The sequence below is a fragment of the Squalius cephalus genome (genome assembly GCF_949319135.1).
Source record: "Squalius cephalus genome assembly, chromosome: 3".
NCBI lineage: Eukaryota > Metazoa > Chordata > Actinopteri > Cypriniformes > Leuciscidae > Squalius > Squalius cephalus.
The window spans coordinates 31043967-31071179 of record NC_137124.1 but is presented as its reverse complement, the minus strand read 5'-3'; the positions used below and the strand labels follow the sequence as shown (position 1 = coordinate 31071179).

Genomic DNA, 27213 nt, shown 5'->3' with positions numbered 1-27213 from the left:
CACTAAACTGTTATAGATGACATTTTTAAATGAATACAAATCTTAAATCTTAAATCTTATTTGTAAAGGATTACAGTCTCTGGGGGTTAAATAATTTTGATTGCAACTGTATACCAACACATAACAATCAAGTTAACTAATGTATCAAAACATATACTGAATGCAACAAATATTACAAGATCACAAAATGCACAAAACTTAGTAAGCACTTATGTCACTGGATAAAGAGTTATTGGTGCTGGAGAATAATAATAATAATAAAAACAGGAACTAAAGGGGGGGAGAAGCTACTTCAATATTCTCACTTAATTTACCTTTTCTGACCTGAAAATATTCGGTAACACTTTATTTTAAGATTACATCATTACACAAGTTACATTTGCTTACCATATAAATAATTATAGTAAATTATGCGTAATTAGCAACTAACCTAAACCAAACCTTATCCCCATAACCTTAACCCTATATCGTAAGTACATGTAGTTAATTAATATTCCTCAGTACTTATTACACTGTAACTTCACCTTTTAACCAAATAATCAGTGGTAAAATACACATTAATTACATAAAACAATACATGTTTAAAATAACTTGAATAAAATGTTTCAGATGTTTGTACTTTGATTTCTGTAGTGTGCTAGAGTTGTGTGGCTCTGCATGGATGAAATGAGCATTCCTCTGGTATAGTTTAATAGAAGAGGATCTTTGGGACAAGAGGCTAATTAAGGTGAGAGCAATGGCACAGGCCATCTGTTCAGGGCACTTTCTGTGAGCCCACCGTGCAAACAGGCAGGAGAGAGAGAGAGAGAGAGAGAGAGAGAGAGAGAGAGATGAATATCCACATCAGTGCTAGCGAGAGGCTTGTAATGCATTATGAATGACAGGAGTCAATGGGCAAAATGGTTCAGGAAACATTCTGTCCATCTGGAAGCCTTTAGTTTACAATCAACATCTGTTCCTAAACTGCACATTCTTCTCCGAAACTTGCCAGCGGTAACTGTGCACAACAAAATCTTACATTGCTATATACTGAATTTACTACACCCTAAAAATAATTCAGTGGCTCTGTAAATATCACAATAATAATATGCTACATTAATAAAATCTCTGATTGTTTGAGCTGGACGTACCAAAATAAATGCTTAAAAATCCTACAGTTAATTTAGTCCTAATGTAAATCAATTATTTCAGTTTTCTTTTTAGACAATAAAGAAGAAAATTAGCATTTGATTAACAAATTAGGCTATATCTTTGTAAATATATTTTTGAGTTTCAGTCAAAATATTTGAGAATGAAGAAATTATACCTTTTTTTTTTTTTGCAGAATGTTTTTCAGTTTTACTTATATACTAATATATATATATATATATATATATATATATATATATATATTTTTTTTTTTTTTTTTTTTTTACTTACATTTACTCTTCTGATTTCACAACTTTAAAATGTGCTCAATATTTTTAAGTGTTAAAATGTTTTACCAAAACAATGAGTACATCATAGTTTAAAGGTACACTACGTAACTTTTTTTGTTCAAAATGAACTAAATTTAAATAATGAGTCAATACATCATCAATGCTTCTTCCAAACGTGTTTATGTCTTACCCTGATTCACTATGGTAAGCCTGTTAAGTGTTTATATTTTAGAACTGATGGGATGGTTTTTACGGGAAATTACGCCACTCGTGTTTCGTCATATCTGTAAGTAGAGAAAAGTTGACCTGCTACTTTGATGTGTATGACGTGTGGGAGTGGAATAGATTAGTTGTCACAACAAATAATACATCTCTAACCTCTCGGGAATCACCCATTTAAAAAAAAAAAAAAAAAAAAAAAAAAACGGAACAGAGGAGAGGAGAGTCTGCTGGCAAAAAGAGAATGCAAAAGAGTTTGTAATAAAAAGAGAATCAATAATGACTTGGCTTTTTGGGGATAGCGAGGACTGAGGGATTTTAAATGTTGTTAAAGCGACACTGAGATGGGGAGGGGGGGGAGGGGGGGGTTCCTTCCTCAAGAGGTGATTTATGCACTTTACTGAATAGATAAATTGCCATATGTAGCCTAGCTCTCTAACAGAGTTCATATAAGCATTATATATTGTAAAGGGTCATATGGTTGTTGTAGCACTGTGCTGGAATTTATTTTCAAGGAAGTACTGTGTATATTAAAGCTCCAATATGTAATATTCTTTCACCACAAGAGGGCGCAGTTTCCAACAATAACAAAGGCGAAGCTTGATGATGTTATGAAGGAGGTGATGATGGGAGATGTCGTTTTTAATGCGTTTTCACCATCTAGCGATGTATCTAAATGGAATGAATGAATCATGATCACGGATGAGGTAATTTATTCGTTTTTGTATTACCTGTATGTCTGATCGTATTATTTTATGTCATCATAATTAATGAACTGCAAGGAACGTGAAATGTTATGCTGTATTATCCCGTTACCCCATTTGCAAGTAATGACTAAATATATTTTTTTTAACAACACATTTCCGATTGTATTTAATTGTACTGCCATAATCTCGGTCACCACACGTGATAAAAAGCCTTACCGAAGTACAAAGAGCAATATAACTTACTTGTACAATAAAAAAAAAATTTGATTTGCTTACCTGTCTATCAATACACTCGCGAGAGCAGAGTCTCTGTCAAGTCCAAGATTGTCGCGCAGCTCTCTCCATCTCGAAAACGCCTGGCCGATATTTATCCGGGTTTTATTCCTCCGTTTGACACACAGTCTGCGTGTATCCGAATATGGACGCTTTCGTTTTGTTGGCACTTCAATACTCGCCAAAGAGTAATCGTGATCCATAACAGCTATAACCATACAGTCTATGGCTATAACGCTATAACCACCACTTCCGCATTTGACCATGTGATATTCCGGTGTGGTGGAATATCACATGGTCCACACCGGAAAAAAAGGATAGTGCGGACATTGCGTCACTGAGAGGCGACATTTCTTTTCCGGGACGGACAGTTATTTAAAATCGGAATTTCTCTGAAATAAAAAATCTTTGGAGACTTTTGAGATATTGTAAGTACACAACTGGAGGAAATATATCACACTGTGCAAGTTATTTTCGGAAATTTTACTACAAAATTGTTACATATTGGAGCTTTAATGGGTCTTCTAACGTCTTCAGCTGTCAACTTGAGATCAACAACTTCCATCTAAACTGGTGATTTCACCCCAAAATGAAATTTCTGTCATTAATTACTCACCCTCATGTCGTTATTAAGATTAAGATAGTAAAAACATCGTTAAAGAAGTCCATGTGTCTACAGTAGAGCATGAAACGTAATGTCATGAAGCAATGAGAATACTTTTTGTGCGAAAAAATAAAATCTTTATTCAACAATTTCTTCTCTTCTGTGTCAGATCTCCTACGTACGCTATTCGCGTAGTAAACAGTGCAGCACTTCCGGGTTCTATGCCAGAATGCCGCCTCACTATCGGCCGACGCTGGTCATGTGCGCACACAACACATTCGTGTGATGCTGACGCAGGAGCTAGCCAATAGTGAGGTGGCGTTCTGATGTAGAACCCAGAAGCTCTGCACTGTTTACACTACGTCAACAGCGTAAGAGAATGATGTCACAAAAAAAAGATAGTTGAATAAATTCGTTTTTTTGGGGGGGTTTTGCGCACAAAAATTATTACTGTCGCTTCATAACATTACATTTGAACCACTGTAGACACATGGACTTTTTTAATGATGTCTTTACTACCTTGCTGGGCCAGTTGCAATGCCAGTTGAAAGTTGCAATGAAGTGTCTGTCTATGGAGGGATCAGAAAGCTCTCTGATTTCATCAAAAATAGCTAAATTTGTGTTCCGAAGATGAATAAAGGTCTTACGGGTTTGAAACGAAATGAGGGTGAGTAATTAATGAAAAAAAAAAAAAAAAACTGTCCCTTTAAGCCTTGTAGTGAATGTTTTATGAGCAGTTGGATAATCTTCATCTGCACAGTAACGCAGAGCTGATACACAACTAAAACAATTTTCTTCCGTAAATGCATCCCGTTTAATTTTTTAAACCACTAGAGAGCCAAAAGTTACATAGTGTACCTTTAAGTTTTTGTGTGTGTATCACTACACTGTATTTACAAAATTGACAATTTCAAAATTCTCCCAGAAATCATTCAGAGATTAACATCTCAATAGATAGAGGTCTGGTGTTTTTATTTATTCAGAGGATACAGTGGTAAATGAATAAAGACTCCTATACAAAACATACATCGACATCTGCAGCTCTATGAAACAGCATTATCACTTTGGACAACCGACCAAAACATTATGACAGAGAAATAACACACTTGAGATGTAGATTCATTAAATGTAAGTCAACATTTACAATGGGCTTTGATGCTAGGGTGCTATTTTGGTGTAAGAATCAATATCCATGTGTTCTAATGAAACTGGTGAAATAGCACACAAACATAAGCCATTTTAAAGTGATTTTCTAGAACATCAACTCCATAGATGCAACTAAAATGCACAAACCTAGACAGAAAATATGCAACGAATGGGAAGTAGATCTTCATTAATAATAATTTGGCAATATTCCTTTAAATCTGACTCGTGTTAATTTTATCTTTATGCACACAGAATTGCTACAGTCTCGTGCTAACAAGTGTGACTTAAACTCGAGAGTTTACAGATACAGAATTAGGTTTACAGTGTGGTGGCAACAGCTAATCCACCTCTACTCATTACATCATATAACATCTGGAGCAATTCTTCATCTAAGGTGTTGACCAATACAGCTCATGCCTTTACAGAGCTATATGACCAGAACGAGACAAGCTCGACATTCAAAGTTCAAACTACAATAGGTAAATAATAGTGGGCCATTTAATATTCATTTCTGTTTTGAGCTGCTTTTCACGACACAACAAATGCATTCATGCACCAAATTCAATTGAATAAATCCCTACAGACCCTCTTTTCTATAAGAATATACTTTTGTGCAGTGAGGGAAGAGTGAGGAGAATAGAGGTGAGGCATCATGCAGTCATTTTATGGGCAACTTTTACACTCACACACACACTTGTGTATTTATATATAGTGTGTGTGTGTGACAAAAAAAAAAAAAACATTAAAAATGTGAATGGAAAAGTTTCTTCACTTTAGCATGTTAATCTAACAGTCATGGTGCTTACTAGGCACATTGTATATAACATGCATGTGCGGGGAAGCCATTGTGTTACAGCAAATGAAGTGGGAAATGGGCAACAAAAACAGGAACAAATCTGATACATCATTATTTTGGAAGCACAGAGTGTGTCCAGCAAGAACTATCTAATGTTTCATTTCATATTGACATCAATGCTACAATGGCTTTGCTTTTGAGCTACTTAGTTACCAGTCTCAGCTCTTCTGTTATAATGTACACAGCATCAATGCAGTTTAGGAGAACAATGTAAAATTGTTTTACACCCTTTGGCAAAGTGTCCCCTACAGCCCTTTCTAACTATAGTTTGTATTTGTCATATGCATTGATATCATACTTATCTGTTGTTTTCTTAAGATTTTCAGATGCATTTGAATATTAGCATTGCCAGGAGACTTTAGGAAAACAGTAGTCTCTGCAAAAAGAAGGAAATATAAAGAAATCACAGTGACCTAACCCTAGCTGGAAAGCAGTGCTTCTCAACCTTTTTGACTGCAAGGCAAATAATAATAATAATAATAATGATGTGCACGGATAAATCATTTATAATTAATAGAGCAATATTCCATAACAAAATGAATTGTCAATTTTGATTTCATGGTGACTTTAAAAAATATGTCAGTTTGATGTTGTATATATATTTTTTTCCAGTATTTTCATTAATATTATGTAAATATAAATAATTATAGGACTTTTTGGGCTGGAATTTACCCTCTGGTTGAGAACCACTGATGTAAGGAGCAAATAAATTGTGAGTAGAAAAGTATGGATAAAAAGCATATAGATTTTCTGACGACATTCAAATTGCTTTAAAGATAATTTCTCATATTTGCTAGTTATTCTATGAAATGTACAAAATATTATCTTAAAAAAAAAAAAAAGTTTACAGATTACAAAACGTAAATAGTTAAAACCAACCCTAAATTGGGGAAAAAAAAGAAGAAAAAAAGGTTGTAGGAGATAGTCATGTGGAAATAGTCACTCATGCAGGAACACGCTCAATTTGTCACACTAAAAAGAAAGGTACATTTCTATTCCCACGTTAATTTCTCCAGGTGATGTTTATTGGGAGGCTTTCTGCTCTTTTTAAAGTCAGGCCATCCAAAATGAGCTGTGGTGAAGTTGAAATCATCTATAAGTCTATCAGTAAGAGAAGACGCACGTTGACATATAATTACACCATAAGCAAAAGACTAGGTGAGGTGACGCACAAAAAAAGTGGTCGATAGCCCTGTGCTCTCATGGCGGCTCCCGCTTTGTCAGATAAAACAGGAGGTGCAGTGTCTGCGTCAGGTGAAGTGAGAGGTAATTGTGGGCTTCTGCAGGTGTCGGTTTCAGCTCTTGACTCAGGGAGACCTCAGCCACACAAAAGAGTCCCTCTCAAAGCTGGTTTGGTACAGGTGACGCATGAGTGTGCTGGAGAGGTCAGGATTACAGGATCCTGTGGGAAACGCTGTCCTGAGGACTGCTGTCCGCTGTAGTGTGTTTGAGCAGATCCAGGGGCATCAGTGGAAGGGGCTGGTTTTGTTCACTCACTACTGCTTCGTATGGGGGCGCTTCTTCAAAAGGTAAGGCTGACAAAGAGATGGAGGCGATTGGCTGGTGTCTGAAGTCATGGAGTCTGGTTGGGTATTGGGAAGAGCTGCTTGCAGACACCCAGGAAGCACCAGCGGGTAGATCCTCCATCTCTCTGTGATAGTGTGCACGGCACGGGTCTGTGAGGGAGTAGGGGGGTGGATCGTCCGTAGGAACATATATTTGCGTCCCTTGTCCCACACATTCATCGTAACTGAAAGAAAAACACCATTTTGATTAAATATGATTATATACACATTTGATTTCAACATTTCTATCAATATAATATCAAAGTTTGTTAAATATAGGAGGATCCTGTTGCACACCTTCTTTAGGGAACCACAAAATATGTACTGTAAACTTGGTAGGTTAACTATTCTAACCACTAGAGGGCAGGAAATGTACTGGCACAGGGATTTTCAAGGAATTTTTGCCAAGAGCCCCTAAATATGTTGATCCCCTTGCTAATACAGTATATAAATACATATAATCTGTATGGGGGAAATATATAGTGTGATATTATAGAAAAATAAAGAAAACATGTTGTCTCCACAATAAAAAAATTGGCTTTTTTACTGTAATTTTAATAAAGACACAAAAATGATAAAAAAAAATTATATGAAAAATATTAAATATACATTTCAAATACACTTAAATGTAAGAAATCTTTTAAAAAATATTGTTAATTAGGGCTGTCAACAGAACAAATTATTGTGATTAATCTCATGATTTCTCATGATAGTTCAGGATTCTTTATTATTTTTTGGGGATTTTTTTTCTTGGACTCAGTAGTGGCAATGACTCACAAATAACATATTCAAACAATGACATGAATCTAAAATTATAAATTAACCCTTAAACGCATACCTTGGGTCTTTAGTGACCCAGGACGTCATTCACTACCCTCCTCCTCATTATTTTTTTTTTAAAGTTAGACATTAACCTCAAGTGTTCTTCAATCAATTCATTATAAACAATATAACAATATATTTTTTTTTTTATAAAAGAATGCCTGTTTTCACATTCATTTTTGTAAAATTTTTATATGGTCACTAACAACCGAGGTGTGTAACAGTGTAAGCATTTTTTTTTTTCTTCACAACAATAATTTAATCTTTGATAACTGAATAAGTGCAATTTACACAAGTGGCAATGTCTGATACACAATGACATTTCACTCATACCGCAGGCAGAAAACAAAAGAATAGGAAGAATCATCAGCAAAACTTGAAATGGCTCAGCAATTTACTTCAGAGCAAGTATTGAACACAGTCAAATATTAGTGTCACTGTCACTTGATGGTGGATCTGGTGAAGAATCTGTCAGCGATCAAAATATTGATTTTGATGATGTTGAAAATATAGTTTTGAGAATATGTTTGAAATGGCGAATATGTGCCAGATGCTGAATGTACTGGGAAATGAGCTCTGACGAGGACAGTGATGATGGTATAAAACATCTGCTCAAACTGAACCCTTCCAAGATCCAAAAGGTAACAAAATATTTATTTTATTCTTCTGTAATTGTTACTCTAATATCAGGAGAGATTTATATTATCGCGACAAGTAGAGATTCATCCAGATATAGATCCGGTTCGCTAAACATCCATGCATTTAAGGGTTAAACAATATATGTATTAAGAATCATTGCGCTGGGCATATTTATTATTTAACACATCTTTAAAAGCTCTAGTACAATCTTTTCTAAAAAAAAAAAAAAAAGTTGGTTTTCTGTGGACCCCAGAACACTCCCTTCCAGCCTCTTGTGACTCTATAAATTTACTATAAAAATAAATAAAACTTGTATATAATAATTGTATATAATAATATATCTAACAAAATGTATACAATACAAATTAATACAAATATTATATAATAATAAATGAATAAAATGTCTTAGCTATACTGTTAATTTTTTCTCAACTTAAATTATACTTTACATTTTTTATGCTTCACCACATGTAACAGAAGTGTCAGATTTATGACAGATTTTTACATAAAGAGCTCAAAATTTACTTATGCTATTATAATGTCTGAGTGCAAGTTCTTCATGGCTCATGCTAAGTATCATGCTTGACTCAGGGTGAAGCATTAGAATTGGCATTCAATTATCTTTTTTCTTCCTCCCACCACATCAAATTGCCAATTTTACTTTCTCTTTGCGATACCCTGCTACACAAACAAAGCTCAAGTGAAGCATATCAGATTCAAAACCCGATGTTTCCATCCAGGAGAAAAGCAAACAAAAAGATAGAGAAAGGGAGTGAAATGGCCTACTTGCTTGCTTGAGTTGTGTGTGTGTGTGTGTGTGTGTGTGTGTGTGAGGTGAACTACATTAACCAGGGTCATGGGCACTTCCAGTAGAAGTAAAGCAGTCATCTGCCTCTGACCTCAGCAAGAGCAGGGCACAGAGCGTTAGAAAGAGTAAGAGCGAATAGCAGCAGGGTAATTGGATCTCGGCATGGTTAACCATATCAGACTGTCAGAGAGAGCGGAAACGGGATGCTAGAATTGGTTTAGGCCGCCACCCCAGACTTACACATTTGAGGGGGCTTTGTGGTGGGCTCAAAGATCTCTGTCATAGATGCATCTTTTGTCTAGACAAAAGATGTGCATTTTTAAAAAAGAAATTAATACTGTTATTCAGCTAGGATGCATTCAATTGATCAAAAAATGAGAGTAACGACAATTATAATGTTACAAAAGATTTCTATTTAAAAAATGCTGTTATTATGAACTTTCGGTTACACTTTATTTTAAGGTGTCCTTCTTACAGTGTAATTATATATTTAAGTACTGAGTAATATTAAGCAAATACATTATTTACTATAGGGTTAGGGTAGGATTAGGGTTTGGTTGAGGGTTAGTTGCATGTAATTATGCTTTATATGTAACATATGTAACAAGGACACAGTAAAATAAAGTGTTACCGAACTTTCTATTCATCATGACAACGTATCAGTTGCCATAAAAATATTAAGCAGCACAACTGTTTTCAACATTAATAATAATAAATGTTTCTTCAGCATAATTATACACATTTCTGAAGGATCATGTGACATTGAAGACTGGAATAATGATGCTGAAAATCCAGCTTAGCCATCACAGGAATAAATGACATCTTTAAATTATTATTAAAGTAGTACAATTATTTTGAATTGTAATAATAATATTACTTTTTGATCAAATAAATGCAGCCTTTCTGAGCATAAGTGACTTTCATGACTCATACCCCTGGTTTCACAGACAGGGCTTAAGACTAGTCCTAGACTAAAATGTAAGTCTGAGCTGTTTCCACTGAAATAAACTTGCACTGACTGATCTTAAAAATATATCAGTGCCTTTTTAGTTTTAAGATGCACATCGGTAATGTTTTTTTCTAAGCATGTTTATAAAAATTACTTAAATGTCCTAATTGATCTATGGTCTAATCCTGGCTTAGTCTAAGCCCTGTCTGTGAAACCGGGCCTTAATGTATTCCATACAAAACACTAGACAAATGTAAAAACAACTTTTAGTCATTTTCACTTTCACAAACATTTATAACATGATACATTTTCAGGCAATATTAGGCTAAATTAATTATTTGAATGTGTTTTATTGAATTTTATTGAATTGAATATGCCCTTTAAAAATGTTAAAATTAGTTTTTGGTTAATAACTTCAACTGTTTAATGTATCTATGGGTTTCTGGGAATTACTATTATTGTTATTATTAAATTAAGATATTACAAAATACTAGTGAATCCAAACAGAAGGCAAGACCAATAATGCTAAATTGTGTGAATAAAACATTAAACATTGATTTGTTTTATTTGTTTTGATATTTTTTTATTATTTGTCAAATTAGTTTTTGTTGTTAACTTCAACTGTTTGATGTATCTCTGGGTTTTTAATCTCAGCCAACCAGAGATGCAGTGGCAAATCTAAAGAATGACCTTCAAGCATGACAGGTGTTATTCAGAGTTCATGAAGAGGCGTTTTGCGTGTTCATGGTGGGGTTTGATCACCATCATGACAAGAGAAGAGAAACTGAAAAGACAGAGAACCTCTGAGAGAAGGAGAGAGAGACTAGTTTGATTTAGTCTGAACCAATTATATATTTTTTTACTTGCTCCTTTAATGGGTCCCAGTCATGCTTAGCCATTTTTCCCTGGTATCATTACCTCTTCCAGTTGAGCAGGTGGTGTGTTAATTAGCCCTCATCACCTCACTGAAGCTTGACGAAGGATGAGAGGGAGTAGATCTCGGAGTATATGCGGAGACCCCTCAATACAGCAGCTACTGCTGATATTTTATACAGATATTTTATTATTTTATATATTGATACGTTTATTATATGATCAGCAATTGTAAAAGCATCAGAAATAATTAATTTCCACCTATGGCAGCTTAATTTAACAGACGGTTCCATGAGAGAGATCCACAAGATATTATATTTGCAAATGAGCAGCCATAAAATATCTTTGTACACATAATATACTACAATTGAAAATGTTTCAGCACTAGGCTTTTAAATTATAATTTGTTCAGTTTTTAAACGTTAAGACTACAAAAAATGCTTTAAAATGGCCATACTAGTGAAAGTATAATTGTATTTTTTTGGTTGCACTTTATTTTACAGTACATGCACTTCTGTGTACTTACAGTGTACTTAAGAAACTGGGTAATCCAAAGTAACTCAGGGTTAAGGTTAGGTTTGGGGGTAGGTTCAGGGTTAGTACCTAGTTATTACCCAGTTATTACAATTACTATAATAAGTATATAGTATGTACATGGGGAACAGGTCTGTAAAATAAAGCGCTACCTTTTTTTGTCAAGCTGTGAAGCTCCAAAACCTATGAGCAAACCTATGAGCAACAAATGACTTTTGCACTCACACCCAAGTCTCCTCTTCTTCTACCTACTCCAGCCCTTTCAGTCCTACACATTTTTTCATTCTCTTTTCAAGTCATTTTCTTCAGGCTTCATCTGCAAGTAAAGTTTTGCTTTATGTTCACTGCAAGTCAACATTTTTTATTTGACACTTTTTACATAATTAGTATGCCATAAATATATATTTTTTTCTACCTAAAGTGTCTGATATGAGGATGAAATAAATTAACTTTAGAACAACAGCTGACATTTAAATTGGTATTAACCATGTTTTTGTAAGAATTATTTCCCCCCAGCCCCTGAAAACCCTGTGACAATGTAAGATAACTTACAAACAAAATACCTAGTACAGTTCTTCATAGGGATGTCAGACACATCATTGTTTTACTTGCTGTTGAAGAAACAAAAAACCTGACAACTGAAATCGAACCAGCCCCAACACAGAGGTTTGCGTGACCTCCTTGGGTTCAAGAACCAGGAGGTCAAGTGGGAGGTGTTGCGTCAAAGAACAGAACACACAAAATTAGTACAATGGCAGCTTTTCCTTTAAAGAACTCCAGGCCAGAAGAGGGCAGATAATCCAAACACATGAGTGGAACTAACAATTGAGCCAGCATTTCTGGAGGGACTGCTTTTACCTGCGCACCTGGCAGATAAGCATGGGTATAAAATGTTTGGGGTTAGCTTTTGCTTGAGTCCTCAACCTACAAACAAGAAAAAAAATTCCACACAAATTCCACAAATTCCATGTTTAATTCTGGTAGGAGTGGTGACTCCTTTTATTGTGAATATTTCCTGACTGCAGATAATGTGGCAGTTGAAGTAATTGCTTGAAGTGCTAGATTAAGTTGAGATGTTTAAACGTTTACTTTATTCAAAGCCATACTTTGTTGCTGTGTCATGCATTGTTTATTGTGTAAAGTAATGCATGATTATTTTCTGTTTTAAGGTTATCAACCCATTCCTTAGTCCTTAATTCTATGTCATTCAATTAATTTCAACAACAATTCAACTGTTTCAACATATTCAACCAATGGCATCAAAACCATCTGGAAGAAAAATAAAGCATTAAAAAGGAATTGAGTTGTCCCTTTGCATCCTTCATGTGTTGAGCAAGCCGTTTTCAAGTTTGGGCAGATATGAACTTATTATAACACCTAGACAACTTGACAATAACAGCACATAAACACATGCACATCAACTCAGTATAATAATACAGATGTCAACACATTTTGTTACTCCACGCCTGGACACTTCACACTGACACCATAAGCAGGTCAAACAATATTGACAGCTTGACTAAATGCTTATAACCCCACAACACTCTGGCACACGTCTCTGAGAATACTGCACTCAGCTATACTGTGGCGTCACCGTGTCTAAGAATTACACACTTCAGCAGACACCTCTACTGAACTTGGCAATGATGGCCAATGACTGCATTCCTTGGATTTTACACAAATGTGTTATGCAGTCTTTTCATTAGGTTGTACCTTACCTTGCATTACATTATGTTATTAATTTGCAGACATAAAAGCGCTATATAAATGAAAGTGACTTGACTTTGACATACACAAAGTCAAACAGCAACTTCCTCTGCAGTGCAGCATTCTGAGTCCAATTCAGTCCACATTAATATATACTTATATAAATGAGGTCACTGTGTAATGTGTTATTCACCCAATTCTACATTCTGTTGTGTAGCTTAATCCAATGAAGAGCGAGACGCAGGAAGAACAAGATACTAGAGACTTTAATGAACACAGGTGATCAACTACTTTAAACACTGACAACGCCTAAAGAACAAAGAAATGGAATAGGGGCCAGTTGCACCAACTATGCACAAGTTACAACTTAGCCTAGTTTTGAAGTAAATGGGCACTAAGTTACAACTTACACACTACTAAATATGTTTGCGTTGCACCATTAAACTTAGTTGAAGCGTAACTCTACGAATAAACTAAATATTTATGGAAGGCTCCGATCAGGAGTTACGGTTATAATAAAATAGCAGACTGACTAAATGGTAACAAACAAGCAATGAAAACATTATAGTTACATTACACCCCCCTCCCTGAAGGCATGTCCACGCGCTGTAACAAAACCAACAGAGTATGGAGGAAGGGGGTTCCAGAGGTGGTCGAGAGGCAGGAGAAGGGCAAGAAACTGGTGGATCAATCGGAGGCAAACACCAAGAAAGAGATGATGGACGGAGGAGCTAGGGAGCGATCCAGAGCAGATCCATAACGACAAAGGTCCACGGCGGAACCGATGGAGGGAGGAGCCAGGGTGAAGCCAAAAGCTGGACCAACTGAGGTGGAGCCGAGGAGACAAAGACCCAGGGTGACAGTGTAAAACCTGGAGGGCCAAGGCAGAGCCTGAGGTGGAGACGGGGGCTCAGAAGACCAGGGATGGAGCCGGTGGGAGTGAGGACTATGGTGGAGTCGGAGGGAAGGAAGAGCCCGGTGGAGCTGAAGGGGAGCAGGGACGAGTAGTAGTCGGAGGCCAGGAAATCTGTGGAGCAACCAGGATGATGACTGACCAAGGTGAAGCCAGAGAAATGAGGGAGCCTGGTGGAGCCTAAGGGATGACGGACCACAGTGGAGCAGGCCGAGATGGAGCTAGGGGATCGACACTGAAGGGAACTAGTGGAGGCATACCCAGGGAAATTAATGCCATTGTCAGACAAGGAGGGAGTGGGAGGCTGGACAAGACAAGATGAAGGAGGAGACTGGAAACTGGATGGGACCAGTGAAGATTGGAGATTTTGGGGAATGATATCATCCAAATCATCATACCATTCCTTGTGGATATGGAACCGCACAGTGGTGGTAGTATGGGCAGGACTCCATTCCATGCTCTCAAATTATACTAACACTCCCTCAGAGATGAACAGAGACACCGGCTCATACCTCTGGTCTGACTGGGCAGGCTCTGGCTCAGGGTCTTTGGCTCTGGTTCGTTGTCCATACACGTAGAGAGTGTAGATTCAGTCTCTAGGACGGACATTGGCTCAGTCTCAAGCTCCTGGACGGACATAAGGGCTGGCTCACACACCTGGTCAGACTCGGTTGGCATAGGCTCTGGGTCTGCGGTGGGCTCTGGCTTTGGGTCCTAAGCGGGTGTGTGGAGGTGTTGTCTGGGTTATTGTTCTGCTGAGGTCATAGGCAAGGACATCAACACTAGACCTCTTGCCATGTAGGATTGTCTACATCAAGCAAATCCAGTGAGCCTTAATTTGTTCCCATCCAAAAAAAATAAAAAAAATAAAAAATAAATAAAAACAGCCAACAAACAGAACCAGGCAGAATATTTGGATTAAGGAATATTCTCACAGTGAGGGCCACAAAGGCTGCTGCAATATCCTTTTTTTAAAATCTTTTCTAGGTTCGGCATTTTGTCACGTAGCACTGCGTATCTTAATCCAATGAAGAGTGAGACGCAGGAAGAATGAGATACAAGAGAATTTAACAGCTTCAACTAGATCACAGAGAATCAATGAAGCAACTACATGTTAGTGTTGAAGTTGAGACCACCTAAACTGAGACCAAGTCAAGACCAAGACCAGCATGTGCTGAGACCAAAACAAGGCCAATACTTTGAGGGGTTGGGGTTTAGACCAAGACCAAGACCAAGACCAAGACCAGAGTCTTGCGCACTTACAGTACTTCATGTCGCGTGCACGCACTCTCAAATGGCCAAGGCCGTAAGTGTGGGTATTTGGAAAGATCCAAAGAACTGAGAGAACTGAGGGCTTATACAGGGAGAGACATAATCAACGTAACATGGAACAGGTGTTACTAAATTAGCAACCATGGCGACAAACAAGCAATGAGAACTCAGGCAAACAGAAAACAGGGAAAACGAAACTAAAGAGAGCATTATTGTTAAACCTGTATCATGCAACTCCAGGAACAAGCAGAGTTACCATTAAATAATCTGTTCATTAGATTTTTTTTTTTATAACCTTATGCCAAATAGTGTTTGTAATAAGTATATAATATTTTTTTTATTAAAAATAGTTTTTTCATTATTTAATATTTATAAGCATTTAATAAAATACATTTTTTAAACATTTTAGTTTTACTTTGTTTTTGTCTATTCACTATTTCATCTTTGAGTCAAATCACAGCACTGTAAAACTACATCTGCAAGTATCCATTCATCTGTGTTTGATTATTGAAACAGTGAAAAATAATTATAATTGAAAAATTAAAAAAAAAAAGTAGGGCAGGGACATGGTTCTATGCATTGGCTGTTGATTGGATGGACACAGAATGGAAGATCAAGCTGTGATATTTTAATGAAAAATTACGAGGTCCAAAAGCTGAAACTTAGTTCAAGATCAAAAACAAGCATCTAGTTCATTTATGGACCAGGTTCAGGCTTTAACTTTAATTTTCTCTACTCTATAGGCTGATACAGTTGTGCTCATTTAAAGGTTCACAACACCTGCTGTGTAACCTATAATCAATATGAATAAGACATCTGTTGTTACCCTGGTTACCCTCAGCGGTGTTTTCCCCTACTCATCCATAAATAATAACTCTGATTGAGAATTCTCCATGTGCAGGTGTGTGTGTGAGGTGCCATCTAGATAAAGGCACATTCCAAATGTCGCAGCCTGCACTGCGATGGCTTTTTTCTGTATGATAATAAGGTATAGCGCAGAGGTCTTTCTGGGCTATCTATATCCTTCTGTGTTACATAAAGCTGTTTGCTCTCTTCAGCAAAGGCCAACAGGGCGAGAAATGTTTTGCACCACACCCTTCTTCCCCTGTTAAGGACCCCGGCTCCTCAGGGACTCCTCCACACACACATACTGAGGTGCAACCTCAACTGACAATAATTTATTAATCAAGCTATGCAAATGTCACAGCCCAGCCATGACTGTGTCTCTCATCTCATCTATCCATTTCCTAAAATAATAAACAGCCTGTGTTTTCTTTAATGTGTTTTTTTAAATACACTATTGTTCTTCTCAGGAACAAATATGAGCATCAGTTGTTTTTCCACCTTGGTCTAATGTAGACAGTTCACCCTTCCCCAGAGAACATGATGAAAAACACCCGCAGAGGTCTTTAATATAGTATCACTCCACACCCACACTTTAAATAAATTTGTATATAAAAATAATATTAAAATATTAAAATACAACATAAATATATAAATAAACATACTATAAACGGCCTTGGCTGTATGTAAAAATTGTCATGTATTAATTGCTTTTTTATTGCCAATGTGTGAACAGTATGTAATGAAACTTAAATATCAAGACCTTTACTAACTTCCTAGATTGTCCATGAATGCTGTAACAGGTGATCCATTGGAGGCAAGTTGTAGGACACGGACACGGACACGGACACGGACACGGACACGGACACGGCGCTTACCAACGGTGGTTACAGGGAAACAATACTTGACAAAGACACGTGGCAAACGTAAGGGCTTAAATACAGACTACTAATGACTAAGCGAAACACACCTGTGAACATAATTTAGACAATTAACCAATGACTACTAGACACACAAAATACACATGGCAGGATCACATGAGGGCAAGGGATTCACATGACAAAACATGAAACATGACTGACATGAAACATGAACCATGATTCAAAACAAGACGTGACAATGCCTACAGACTGATTTTTATGTGAAGGACTGGGGCCGGTTTGCCTGGAAAATCAAAAGGATGTGACGTTTACATGCGCTCCTGAGAGCCTCTCTTCCATTCTATGACACATGAAATGTGAATGTTTATACAATGTTCAGCATAATGCCGAAAGAACCATTCTGTACTGTAATGTAAATGTGTCATGCAAAGAAAATTAATTTAAACTTTATTCTCACATCTATATAGTCTATAGTCTCAAATATAAGCTACTTTATAATCAAACTATCATAACACTGTAATTTTAAAATTTCATTTGTCGACATGATGCCGTTGAATTGCAGAGCTTCTGCAAACCTAACCACATTGCTATGATCAGATGTTTTCTTAACTGCCGCTTTGTCACACTTGCATCTTTGTTGTGTGTTTATTTTGTAATTGAGAGGAAAGCGCACAGCACATATTTACATATTCATCTAAACGTCACTCTCAGCAGCATGGACGACGTTCTACATGGTTCAGCAGCATGGTTCTACATATAACCCCTCTAAATATTTATTAACATTTATAATAATTGAATAAAAATCTAATTTTTATGTATTAATAAACATTGTATTTATATTAAAATGGATTATATATATATATATATATATATATATATATATATATATATATATATATATATAGTATTTAATTTCTATATTTATTTCGTATTATTCTAAACACACTCAAAAATATACACACACCACGCACGCACACATTTCTGGTGGATATTTTTGAGCAATAAATAGTTCATGAATTGTGTGTATAGAATCATGAATACTGCAGAGTGTGTGTGTGTTTCTGCGATCTGCCTAGTTTTATTCTGCTCTGCGGAAGTAGCACTTCACGGGCTCCACAGGTGAGCAGCTCATATACATGCCCTGAGCACTAAGTTTGCAGGTGCCATCTGTGGCCATGGCAGCCCTGGCGTGAGTCACATGCCACAGCCCCTCCCTGTCAGCCCCACTGTGCTAATAGCTCCTCTTTCCAAAGTCCTGAAGACATCAAAGAACAGCATAGCGGTGGACTCCATGTTAGAGTCCACATATGTTCATGTAGAATAAACTGGCATGTTCCCAAACGTGGCATGCGGAAATGCCAGGGTAGCCCAGTTCCAACACAGCATAATGGTCCTATGCCAGTCCACATACACACACGAAAAAAAAAAAAATCTTCCTCTAAGCACATATTTTTTTGTAGCCATTTTGCTTTAACTGTGAATACAGAGAGGCCTGAGTCTGTAACAGTGGCTGAAAGGGCAGGCTGCAATGTGCCAGTGGTGATAAATGCACATTATGATGTGACTGGAGGCTCATCTCCTCTGATCTGAAGAGCGATTCTGCACCCACTCATTTCTGGCACAGATGAATGAAGGCTAGTAGAGAGGCAGGCAGTGATGGAGAGCTCCGTTCGGCTTCAGTGCCTTAGCATCTGTAAGACCTCCCCTCTCAAATGCTTTAAATTCACAGATACCATACAGAACACTATATAACCGTATAACGGTAAAACATAGAACCCTGGAATTGAGGTCTTTCAATGGAAGAAGTAAAAATAAAATAAAAATAAAAAATAGCAAAATAATATTTTTAAGTAAAGCAATATCACAATAACACACCCATGCTATCAGACACATCAGACCAAAAGTATGATTATCACTATACGTATGATGAATTGTATAACAGTTAAATAAACTACATTTTAAATTACTTAAATCGTAAATTACATTTTAGACACAATATTGCTGGTTCCAGCTCCATCAACTAAAATAGTTCCAAATGAGGACTTGTTCTGATCCTAAATTAATTAATGCTGTTGAAATAATCGGTTGAATGAATGATTCAATCACTCACCCACCCATTAAGGCTAGACTCCTCCTCAGCACTGAATGCTAGAATGTGACGGTCTAGTAAGTGCGCATGGAACATCACACATGTTCCTGCCCCCATGGTCATGGTACGAAAATACTATTAAAACTTAATTTTGAAAAAAATACTTTGTATTAAAAAGCTTTGTATTGAATTTATAATAAAAAGCCAGTTAATATAGTGAATGACATCTGTCTGTGGTCTCCCAGTGGCTTATATTGTTGGCAGTTTAGTGTTCGTTTAAAAAACACTCAGTGCGGATTCGTTTACCGTCAGTTCTTTTTCATGAATTGGAATGTGTGCAAGGGATTGTTTGTGATTGAAGGACGCGAAGGATACACTTGATGCATCCTTCAGAATGAGCTGACCGAAGGACACGAAACGAAAGCTGCCTTCCAAAGTTCCTTCAAATCAAGATGGCCTTCAGCACTGACGTGGCAGCCAAGATATGCAGCCTTACTAGGACACAGCCTTCCGTTTGAGAAGGACCCTCAGTGTTGTTGAACGAATCGGCTGAATGAATGATTCAATTATTGTCTGGAAAGTTCACACATTGCCACCTACTGGCGCATAGATGTAGCCTGCAGAAAGAGTCAGTGAAAAATCCCCATCACTAAAGACCCGGGTATACTTCATTTTCCGCATTCCGCTTCGACTTGCGCACAGTTGTGCGTATGAGCATTTCAAAGTACACTCCCTTGGCCATGAGCGGAGGAAGATGTGTCCGGCACGTGCACACTATCTAGCGGATTTTGTTTTCAAGTGCTCAAATCCCTCAGGCGCACCATCTGCACGGTCACAAAAATTGGGCTGCATGCAGACGGACTGCCGAAATATACTTTGGGGCTTAACACAGCCTGACAGTCTATCTGGAATGTGTAAACACAGATGAATAAAATATCAGCACTAGGGCTGTGCAACGATTAATCGCAATTAATCGCATCCAAAATAAAAGTTTGTGTTTACATAATATATGTGTGTGTACTGCGTATAATTATTTTGTATGTATAAACACACACACATGCATGTATATATTTAAGAAAAATGTACACACATATACACACATATATTATGTAAACACAAACTTTTATTTTGGATGCAATCAATCGTTGCACAGCCCTGAAACACAGCTCAGCCAATCAGATTGGAGGACCGGCACTAACTGTAGTATAATAAGTTTCTTTCCATAAAAATAACTGCATTCGATGCATACTTTTCACAGTAGGATAAAATGTGGTCAAGAGTGTGTAGTGGTAATCTTTCATCATCTTGCCACATCATCTCAACAGAGGCGTGCGGGTATGGAACGCCTGTCTCTAATTGAATTTAGTATCTGGACCGAGGGTCGGATATCTCTCCCAAATAGAATTACACACCATTCAGTAATTCTTAATAGGCCTCCAGGCCAGCACTAATATTCTATATCAGTCATAATTTACTTTTTAATAGGAGGAGGCCCTGCTCTTTCAGGTAGCTCTTGCTCTTGTGGAGAGGTAATTTCACCCTGTTAAAAAGCCCCTTCACAGAGCTTTACCAGAGGGCTCTGCCAGCCTAATGGAACTGTCATAGAGATGTAAATACCATTGGCACTTTGTGAAACAAGCCATGAAGGGCAGGCAAGTTGAGCACAAGCATGACCCTAACTAAACATTTCCTCTCTGATACGCACACACAAGCACAAACAGACAGCCACATGCTTGACAATTTAGGCATCTGATGCAACTGAGGAAGCACTTCAGCACTGAGAAAGAATAACTACAGGAGTGATAAATAACCTAACTAGACAAAGTCACTTTGAGAGTCGATTAACTGACTCAACAGTCAGGTCAATCGCATGAAGTCACAAGTCAACCTTCACTTCAGTCAGGTTGAGTCAACATCTTTGACAGCAGCACACCATGGGTTATATTTAAGGGCAGGGAAACATTTACACGCAATCCATTCGATACGGTTCAATATATTCAGGCAGTGGCACTGGATTGAATTTAAATGGGGATTAAAGGGAAAGACGGGCTGGTTATGACATCATCAAGTTCATGAATTATAATTGGCTCATGCTGACATTGCCAGGTAATTTTCCTAGACTGTCCAGCCATGTAACTTAATATTCATGAGCTAAGTCTTCACATTGGTTCACTTCATAGATATCCAGTTCAAATATATTCGAATTCCATGTTCTTGAAGAATGCTCCACGCTGTCATGACATTGAGATGTAATATCAGATCACCTTTATTGTTTTTCACGCAAACTTAAATGTTTTTGATGAAGTGTCTAAGTCATGTTAATCTGTAAATTGTGTCTATAGCTCATAAAAACTGAAAAGTAGACTTGAAGTCCACTCTCCTGACATCTGAAAGCAATTGTTTTTTCTCAAGTCAAATGCATAAATGAACGACAAACATATCGCACTTTCCAGAAAAAAATAAAATAAAACTCAAATGAAAGGTTTGTTTTGGCATGTTAGATGCATGTGGGTGTAGTAGTGCACATTTCTTGATTTAACATCTACTAAAAACTGCCAGTGTGCAGTGTGTGCTGTCAAGAGTGCACACTCTCATTCATTTCATATCTGGGAGTCTCTCGGTCCAATCATTTTGTAGGTCAGTGGATATACGCATGGGTCAGACACCTGTATTTTTTTTTCTTTCCTAATGTGGCGTAACGATAAAGGTGCCTTTTGCCCCCAAATATAAAAAAAAGAACAAAAACTGAAACACCAGGTACTAAAACTACAGCAATGATAGTATAGTCTATCACAATGATAGTATATTATAGTTCTCTATTGTTCTGTTCTGTTCTGAGTGCATCTTTTGGTTGCTTAATTTTTCTCTTACTTTTACTCTCCACTATCATAACTCTCAGGATTTTTCATTGGTCGATCATCATCAGTAACACTATGCTAGAAATGCAATTTTAATGCAAGTGAACAGAATATTTTAATACAAGTCTATTTGGTTGAGTAGGCTAAAGGTGACGGTTTGTGCGATACATTCCACAATCACAATGACCTTAAAAGTGGTATTTGAGTTCTAACATCACTGACTTCATTAAGGAATACATTACTGAATAATCAGAAGCTATACACTTCAAAACGATTTTGAAAATTTTAGAATTTTCCCAATATGTTCATCATGATTTTGAATATCACAAAGACATCAGAATGTACTGTATATCCAATCCCCAAAAAAGTTATAATTGTTTTGGAGTTTATAGTTTCTGAAAATAAAATAATAGAATTTATAGACTCATAGATTATAGTTACATGATACAGAGTATGGTTCTAATGATTTCAGGATGTATAGATTCCACTGAGGTCATAATCATTTTGAAATGTATCGCCTCAGATAATGTTTTTGCATTGATTTTTGTAGTGTATTAGTGAGGTTCCTTTACATAATCAAATTGCTTTCGTGGAGCTCTTATGAGAAACAAATGCTAAAAACAGCAAAGGCCACTACTCATTGGAGCTACTCAATTTTGTTCACATCCAACCTAAAGTCATTGTATTGAAATGATCTGATAAACAATAAAACCTTTCTCACTCTGAAACATCCCTCTGTGATGGGCTCCCCTACCTGAGAAGAGTATTCTATGGGTCGCTGTGTGAAGGCAGGCAGGCTAAATGGCAAGGAAGGGAACTGACAAATTCTTTGAAGATGCCAATTAGACAAGCTGCCATTTAGATCAAACACACCAAGCCTTTTTCAGTGCAAAGCCATGGCATTTATCAGCAATCCCTGCTTGTTAGGAGAACAGGCTGAAGGCTAAAAGTTGAAGGTGTCCAAGCTTCCTAACAGGATGAGAGAACCTTCTGAACAGAGAAAGGAAAAGGACTGAGAGCTGAGAAGAGTGAATACAACTACCCATCTGGTTATTGCAGACTCTTTTTCTTTTTTTTGACCATTTCTCTTTAATCCCTAAACTTTCAAGCAATACAAAAAAATAAAAAATAACACAGACTCTAGTTTTAGCCAACACATGTCCCTAAAGAGGAGGATTTGTGTCAACACAGAGCAATTCTGTTTGTTTTTTTTCCAGACTTCACAACTCATTTAACTAGAACAGGTTTAATTTTTTTTCAAACAGACAATTTAAGACTGAATGTCTGCATTCGGTAAGGTGGGAGAAATTTAAGGCTCGGCGAGTGTCTGTCGGGCTATAGTTTTTGTGGTGTGCTCCACACGTCGGCTCTCGTTGGGCTCAAGTCGTGGCAGTTTGCCCAATTCAGCATGTTGAATCGCTGTCAGGAGGACCGTCGGTGAGAGGGGAACTCTGATTGGGTGTTCAGTTTAGCGAATGAGTCAGTGCATGAGAATTAAAGCGAAAGTGATGAAAGAGAGCAAGTAAGTCAAGACGACAGATAGAAAGCTGATCTAATGTTATGTTATTCTACCCGAGCATTTCAAAATGTGAATATTTTCATAATAACATGAGTCGCTTAAAATGAAGAAAGTTATCAACATAACTGATATTCAAAATGGTAAGCAAAATGGTAATGCAGCTTTGTTTATGTTTCAAATATCCTTGTTTCGGTTTCTCCTTTTGAATGACGAATATAGACTATTGATAGCTGCTGATATTATAGTCAGTTAATTCCTTACACGCAGGCGCAGAACGCACGTGCTAGTTTGCAGTTGGCTGTAGTCTGTGCTGTGTGTTCAGGCGCAGCTTTTTGGTCCAGACGCAGCCGACGAGAGGTGACAACACAGTCGGTTTTCGTCGCCGCTAGTTCTTTGAAGTCGGCTTGGTGTGTCCCAGGCTTTACACTTCAAGTGAAATGAAAAATAGCAAATTATGGTGGACTATTTCTATCTTCATCTTCTCAAACTGGCTTTTAGCTTAGTTATCAGCCCATGCTATGCTAAAGCCTTTAAAGATGGTGGAAAGGACGGCAGAATGGAATCCATTAAAGAGGCAGTGTGTCTTCTCTGTCACAGCCGATAAAAGTGATCTCATTACTGATTACACACGCACATGCTTCCTCCTCTTCCTTCCACTGTATATACAGTATATAGGGTACAATGGGGCTAAAGGCACACCTTAAGAAAAATGTGCTTTTCACTATTCTCATACTGTATGATTGCAGAAACAAATATATATGAGCAACAGATTTTGTGTGTAAATAAATCATAAAAGTGGTTTATTTAGTTTAAAAATCGTATAAGTGTATGACGTGGCAAGGTGGGCCTTTTACCACACACACAAGGTAAAAGGCTCACCAGCATGGGGCAATAGGCACATAGGCAATATTTATACAATACTTTAGCTAAATAATATGTTTTTAATAATGTCTAAGTTGATACTTGTTCAAAAAAATCACTTTAGAAAAGTTTGCTCTATTTTCAGTTTCTTTTGATAAATAAAATTATAAATTTTTGTTCAGTAAATATACTGTCATTAAAACGTTCATATAAAAATATATTTTGAAAATACATACAATTATTTTAAAAAGTAAATATTCTGAAAGCATTGAAAGAGATCCCACAATAATTTAATTTAGATTTACAGTAGTAAAAAATAATATTTTATTATATGATATGATTAATATCATATTTTTAAATATGATGGTTTCATTATAAATATGGTGATTATCTCACCCAGCTTAATATATGATATTTACCATCTGAATCTAATGTCATGTCAACAAATGGAAAAGTCAGTCAGCTGTTTATTATCATGTTAATTATTGTGCGTTTAGCCCCAAATACCATACTTTTACATATTCTTCCAATAATGAAAAAATGTTGCTCTAATTAGCTTGAACAAAAAAGAAATTCATTAATAAGACATTTGTCACAAAATGTATTCAATAATTTTAGTAATTCTCATTCGCTACTTGAATCTATAACATTTAAAAAAACATAAAATATTAGATCAAAGTAGTCCAGAATCCATGTTCATCTTGAAAAGCGGATGTTTTGGACAGTGCTGCATGAAGCAAGTTTTTGTAGAGGAAAATAAAATCAAAGGAGCCTTTTACACAGTGGAGCCTTTATGTTGTACCCTATCAATCCAGAGGTAAAATGTTACTCACTGAGGTGGGGAATCTGGGTACATGACGTTGACTTGAGACAGTGTCTCCACATAGGAGTCAAAGTCAAAAGCAGGGGGAAAGTCCTCAACACAAGTGGACCTCAGCTCTCCAATGGAGCCACCATATGAGAGGCCATCTGGAGCTGTAGAAACAACAACAACAACAAAACATGTGAATTTCTGTTTCTTATATTATAAGTTTGAGAATTTTAGTGAGACTTTCATACAGTGCAAATTGTTTTGCACGTTATTTATTGCCAAAACCAAAATTGTCATGCTCTTAAAGGGATAGTTCACCAAAACATTTTAATCATTGTCTCACCTCTCCACCATTATACTCATTTCGTTCCAAACCCAAAACACTATTGTTCACCTTTACAACAAAAATTATATAAAATGTATATAAATATATTTTTAATGAAACCTGAGATATTTTGGTACCTCATTGAAAATCTATTCCACCAAAACGTTGCTGCTTTGTGGTTTAACCCAAGACTTCTAAAAAGAAATGATCTGAACAGATTTAAGTTTTAGCTTTTATTCACATATATATTGATCAACACACATACATTCAACACATCAACTATAGTGGAAGCTCAAACATAGTTGATTGATGCTTAAGAACAAGATATGTTCTCACATCACACAAGCACATTCAAGCTTCCATTTTTAATTCCTAAATTAAATCCGTTTATCATATAAAGGGATCTTGTCTCTTCAGAATACTGGGATTAAACCGCTATCTCTTTATGCACTTTTTGAACAATCAACGTCTTGGTTGTGGAGACTTTTAATGGAGGGACAGAAATCTCTCAGATTTAATTAATAACATCTTCATTTGTGTTTTGAATATGGGTTATGGGTTTGGAACGGCATGAAGGCGAGTAAATGATGACAGAATTTTCATTTTTGGGTGAACTACCCCTTTAAAGCATTGCACAAGCAGTGACAATATAACGTGCATGAAAATATGGTAATCATTTTCTGTAAAGTGTTAGTTCACCCAAAAATGAAAATTCTGTCATTAATTACTCACCCTCCTGTCGTTCCATGGCAGTATCTTACGTGTTCACGTGAGCACAATGATGCATGCGTGTGGTGCTGACACAAGAGCCGGCCAATACTGAGCCGGTGTTCTGACGTAGAACCCGGAAGTGCTGCACTGTGTTTACAACGTGAATAGCGTCAGAGACTGACACGGAAGAGAAGAAATTGTTGAATAAAGTCGAAAGCTCTCAGATTTCATCAAAAAGATCTTCATTTGCGCTCCGAAGATGAATGAAGGTCTTACGGGTTTGGAACGACATGAGGGTTTTTTTTTTTTTTTTTGGGGGGTGAATTAACCATTAAAGGTCTGCTACACATAAAGACATCAAGGTAAAGGAACATACAGATGTCCAATCTAAAAGATTTCGTCTAAAAAAATGTATACCTCTGCATAAAACATACTGCTACATAATAGCATTATAGGTACAGACACTACCAGTATTTGTAATCGTTAAACAGCAATGAGAATGTAAATGATTGTATTTTATGTGTCCAATTCATTTTAGGTGCCTTATCTATCAATAATCGCCTGGATTAACAAAGTATGCATTACATTGTGACACGATCACAAAACAAACTGCAGTAATGTGCCACATAAATTGTAAAGATCAGACTAAAATGATCATACATAAAACAACAGTTAAAGCTTTTCATAGAACATTTAACTCAATCAAGAATACAAAAAATCAACAATTTTCATGATATAACTGAGAATAATAGTGAAAATGTCACTGCATAAGATAAAAAAAAACAAAACAAAAAACCTGAGACATTAAAAAAAGAAAGATAGCACAGAAACACAACAACATACAGTAAGTATGTTAGATTTCAGTAAAAAATATATATATATATAAAACAGAATATGCCCATGGAACATGATAAAATACACCAGTGATTTCTCTGCTAGGACAGTAAAATCCAAAGTACTGGATCCCTAAACCTTCAAAATGCTGCAGTTTATAATACAGTCTGCCAAAT

The 27213-nt window shown here is 36.6% G+C and overlaps 1 protein-coding gene across 3 annotated transcripts in view; it reads right to left on the bottom strand.

The window, feature by feature from the left end:
* Window positions 1-4178: 4178 nt before the first annotated feature.
* Window positions 4179-27213, bottom strand: part of bean1 (brain expressed, associated with NEDD4, 1) — a 59583-nt gene continuing 36548 nt past the window's right edge. For all 3 annotated transcript variants that reach the window (XM_079865776.1, XM_079865777.1, XM_079865778.1), the window contains 2 exons: window positions 25190-25331; window positions 4179-6973 (listed from right to left, as the gene is read on the bottom strand). In XM_079865776.1, the coding sequence (XP_079721902.1) occupies window positions 6616-6973; window positions 25190-25331 (500 nt within the window). In that variant the 3' untranslated portion in view covers window positions 4179-6615. The remainder of the gene's footprint in view (window positions 6974-25189; window positions 25332-27213) is intronic.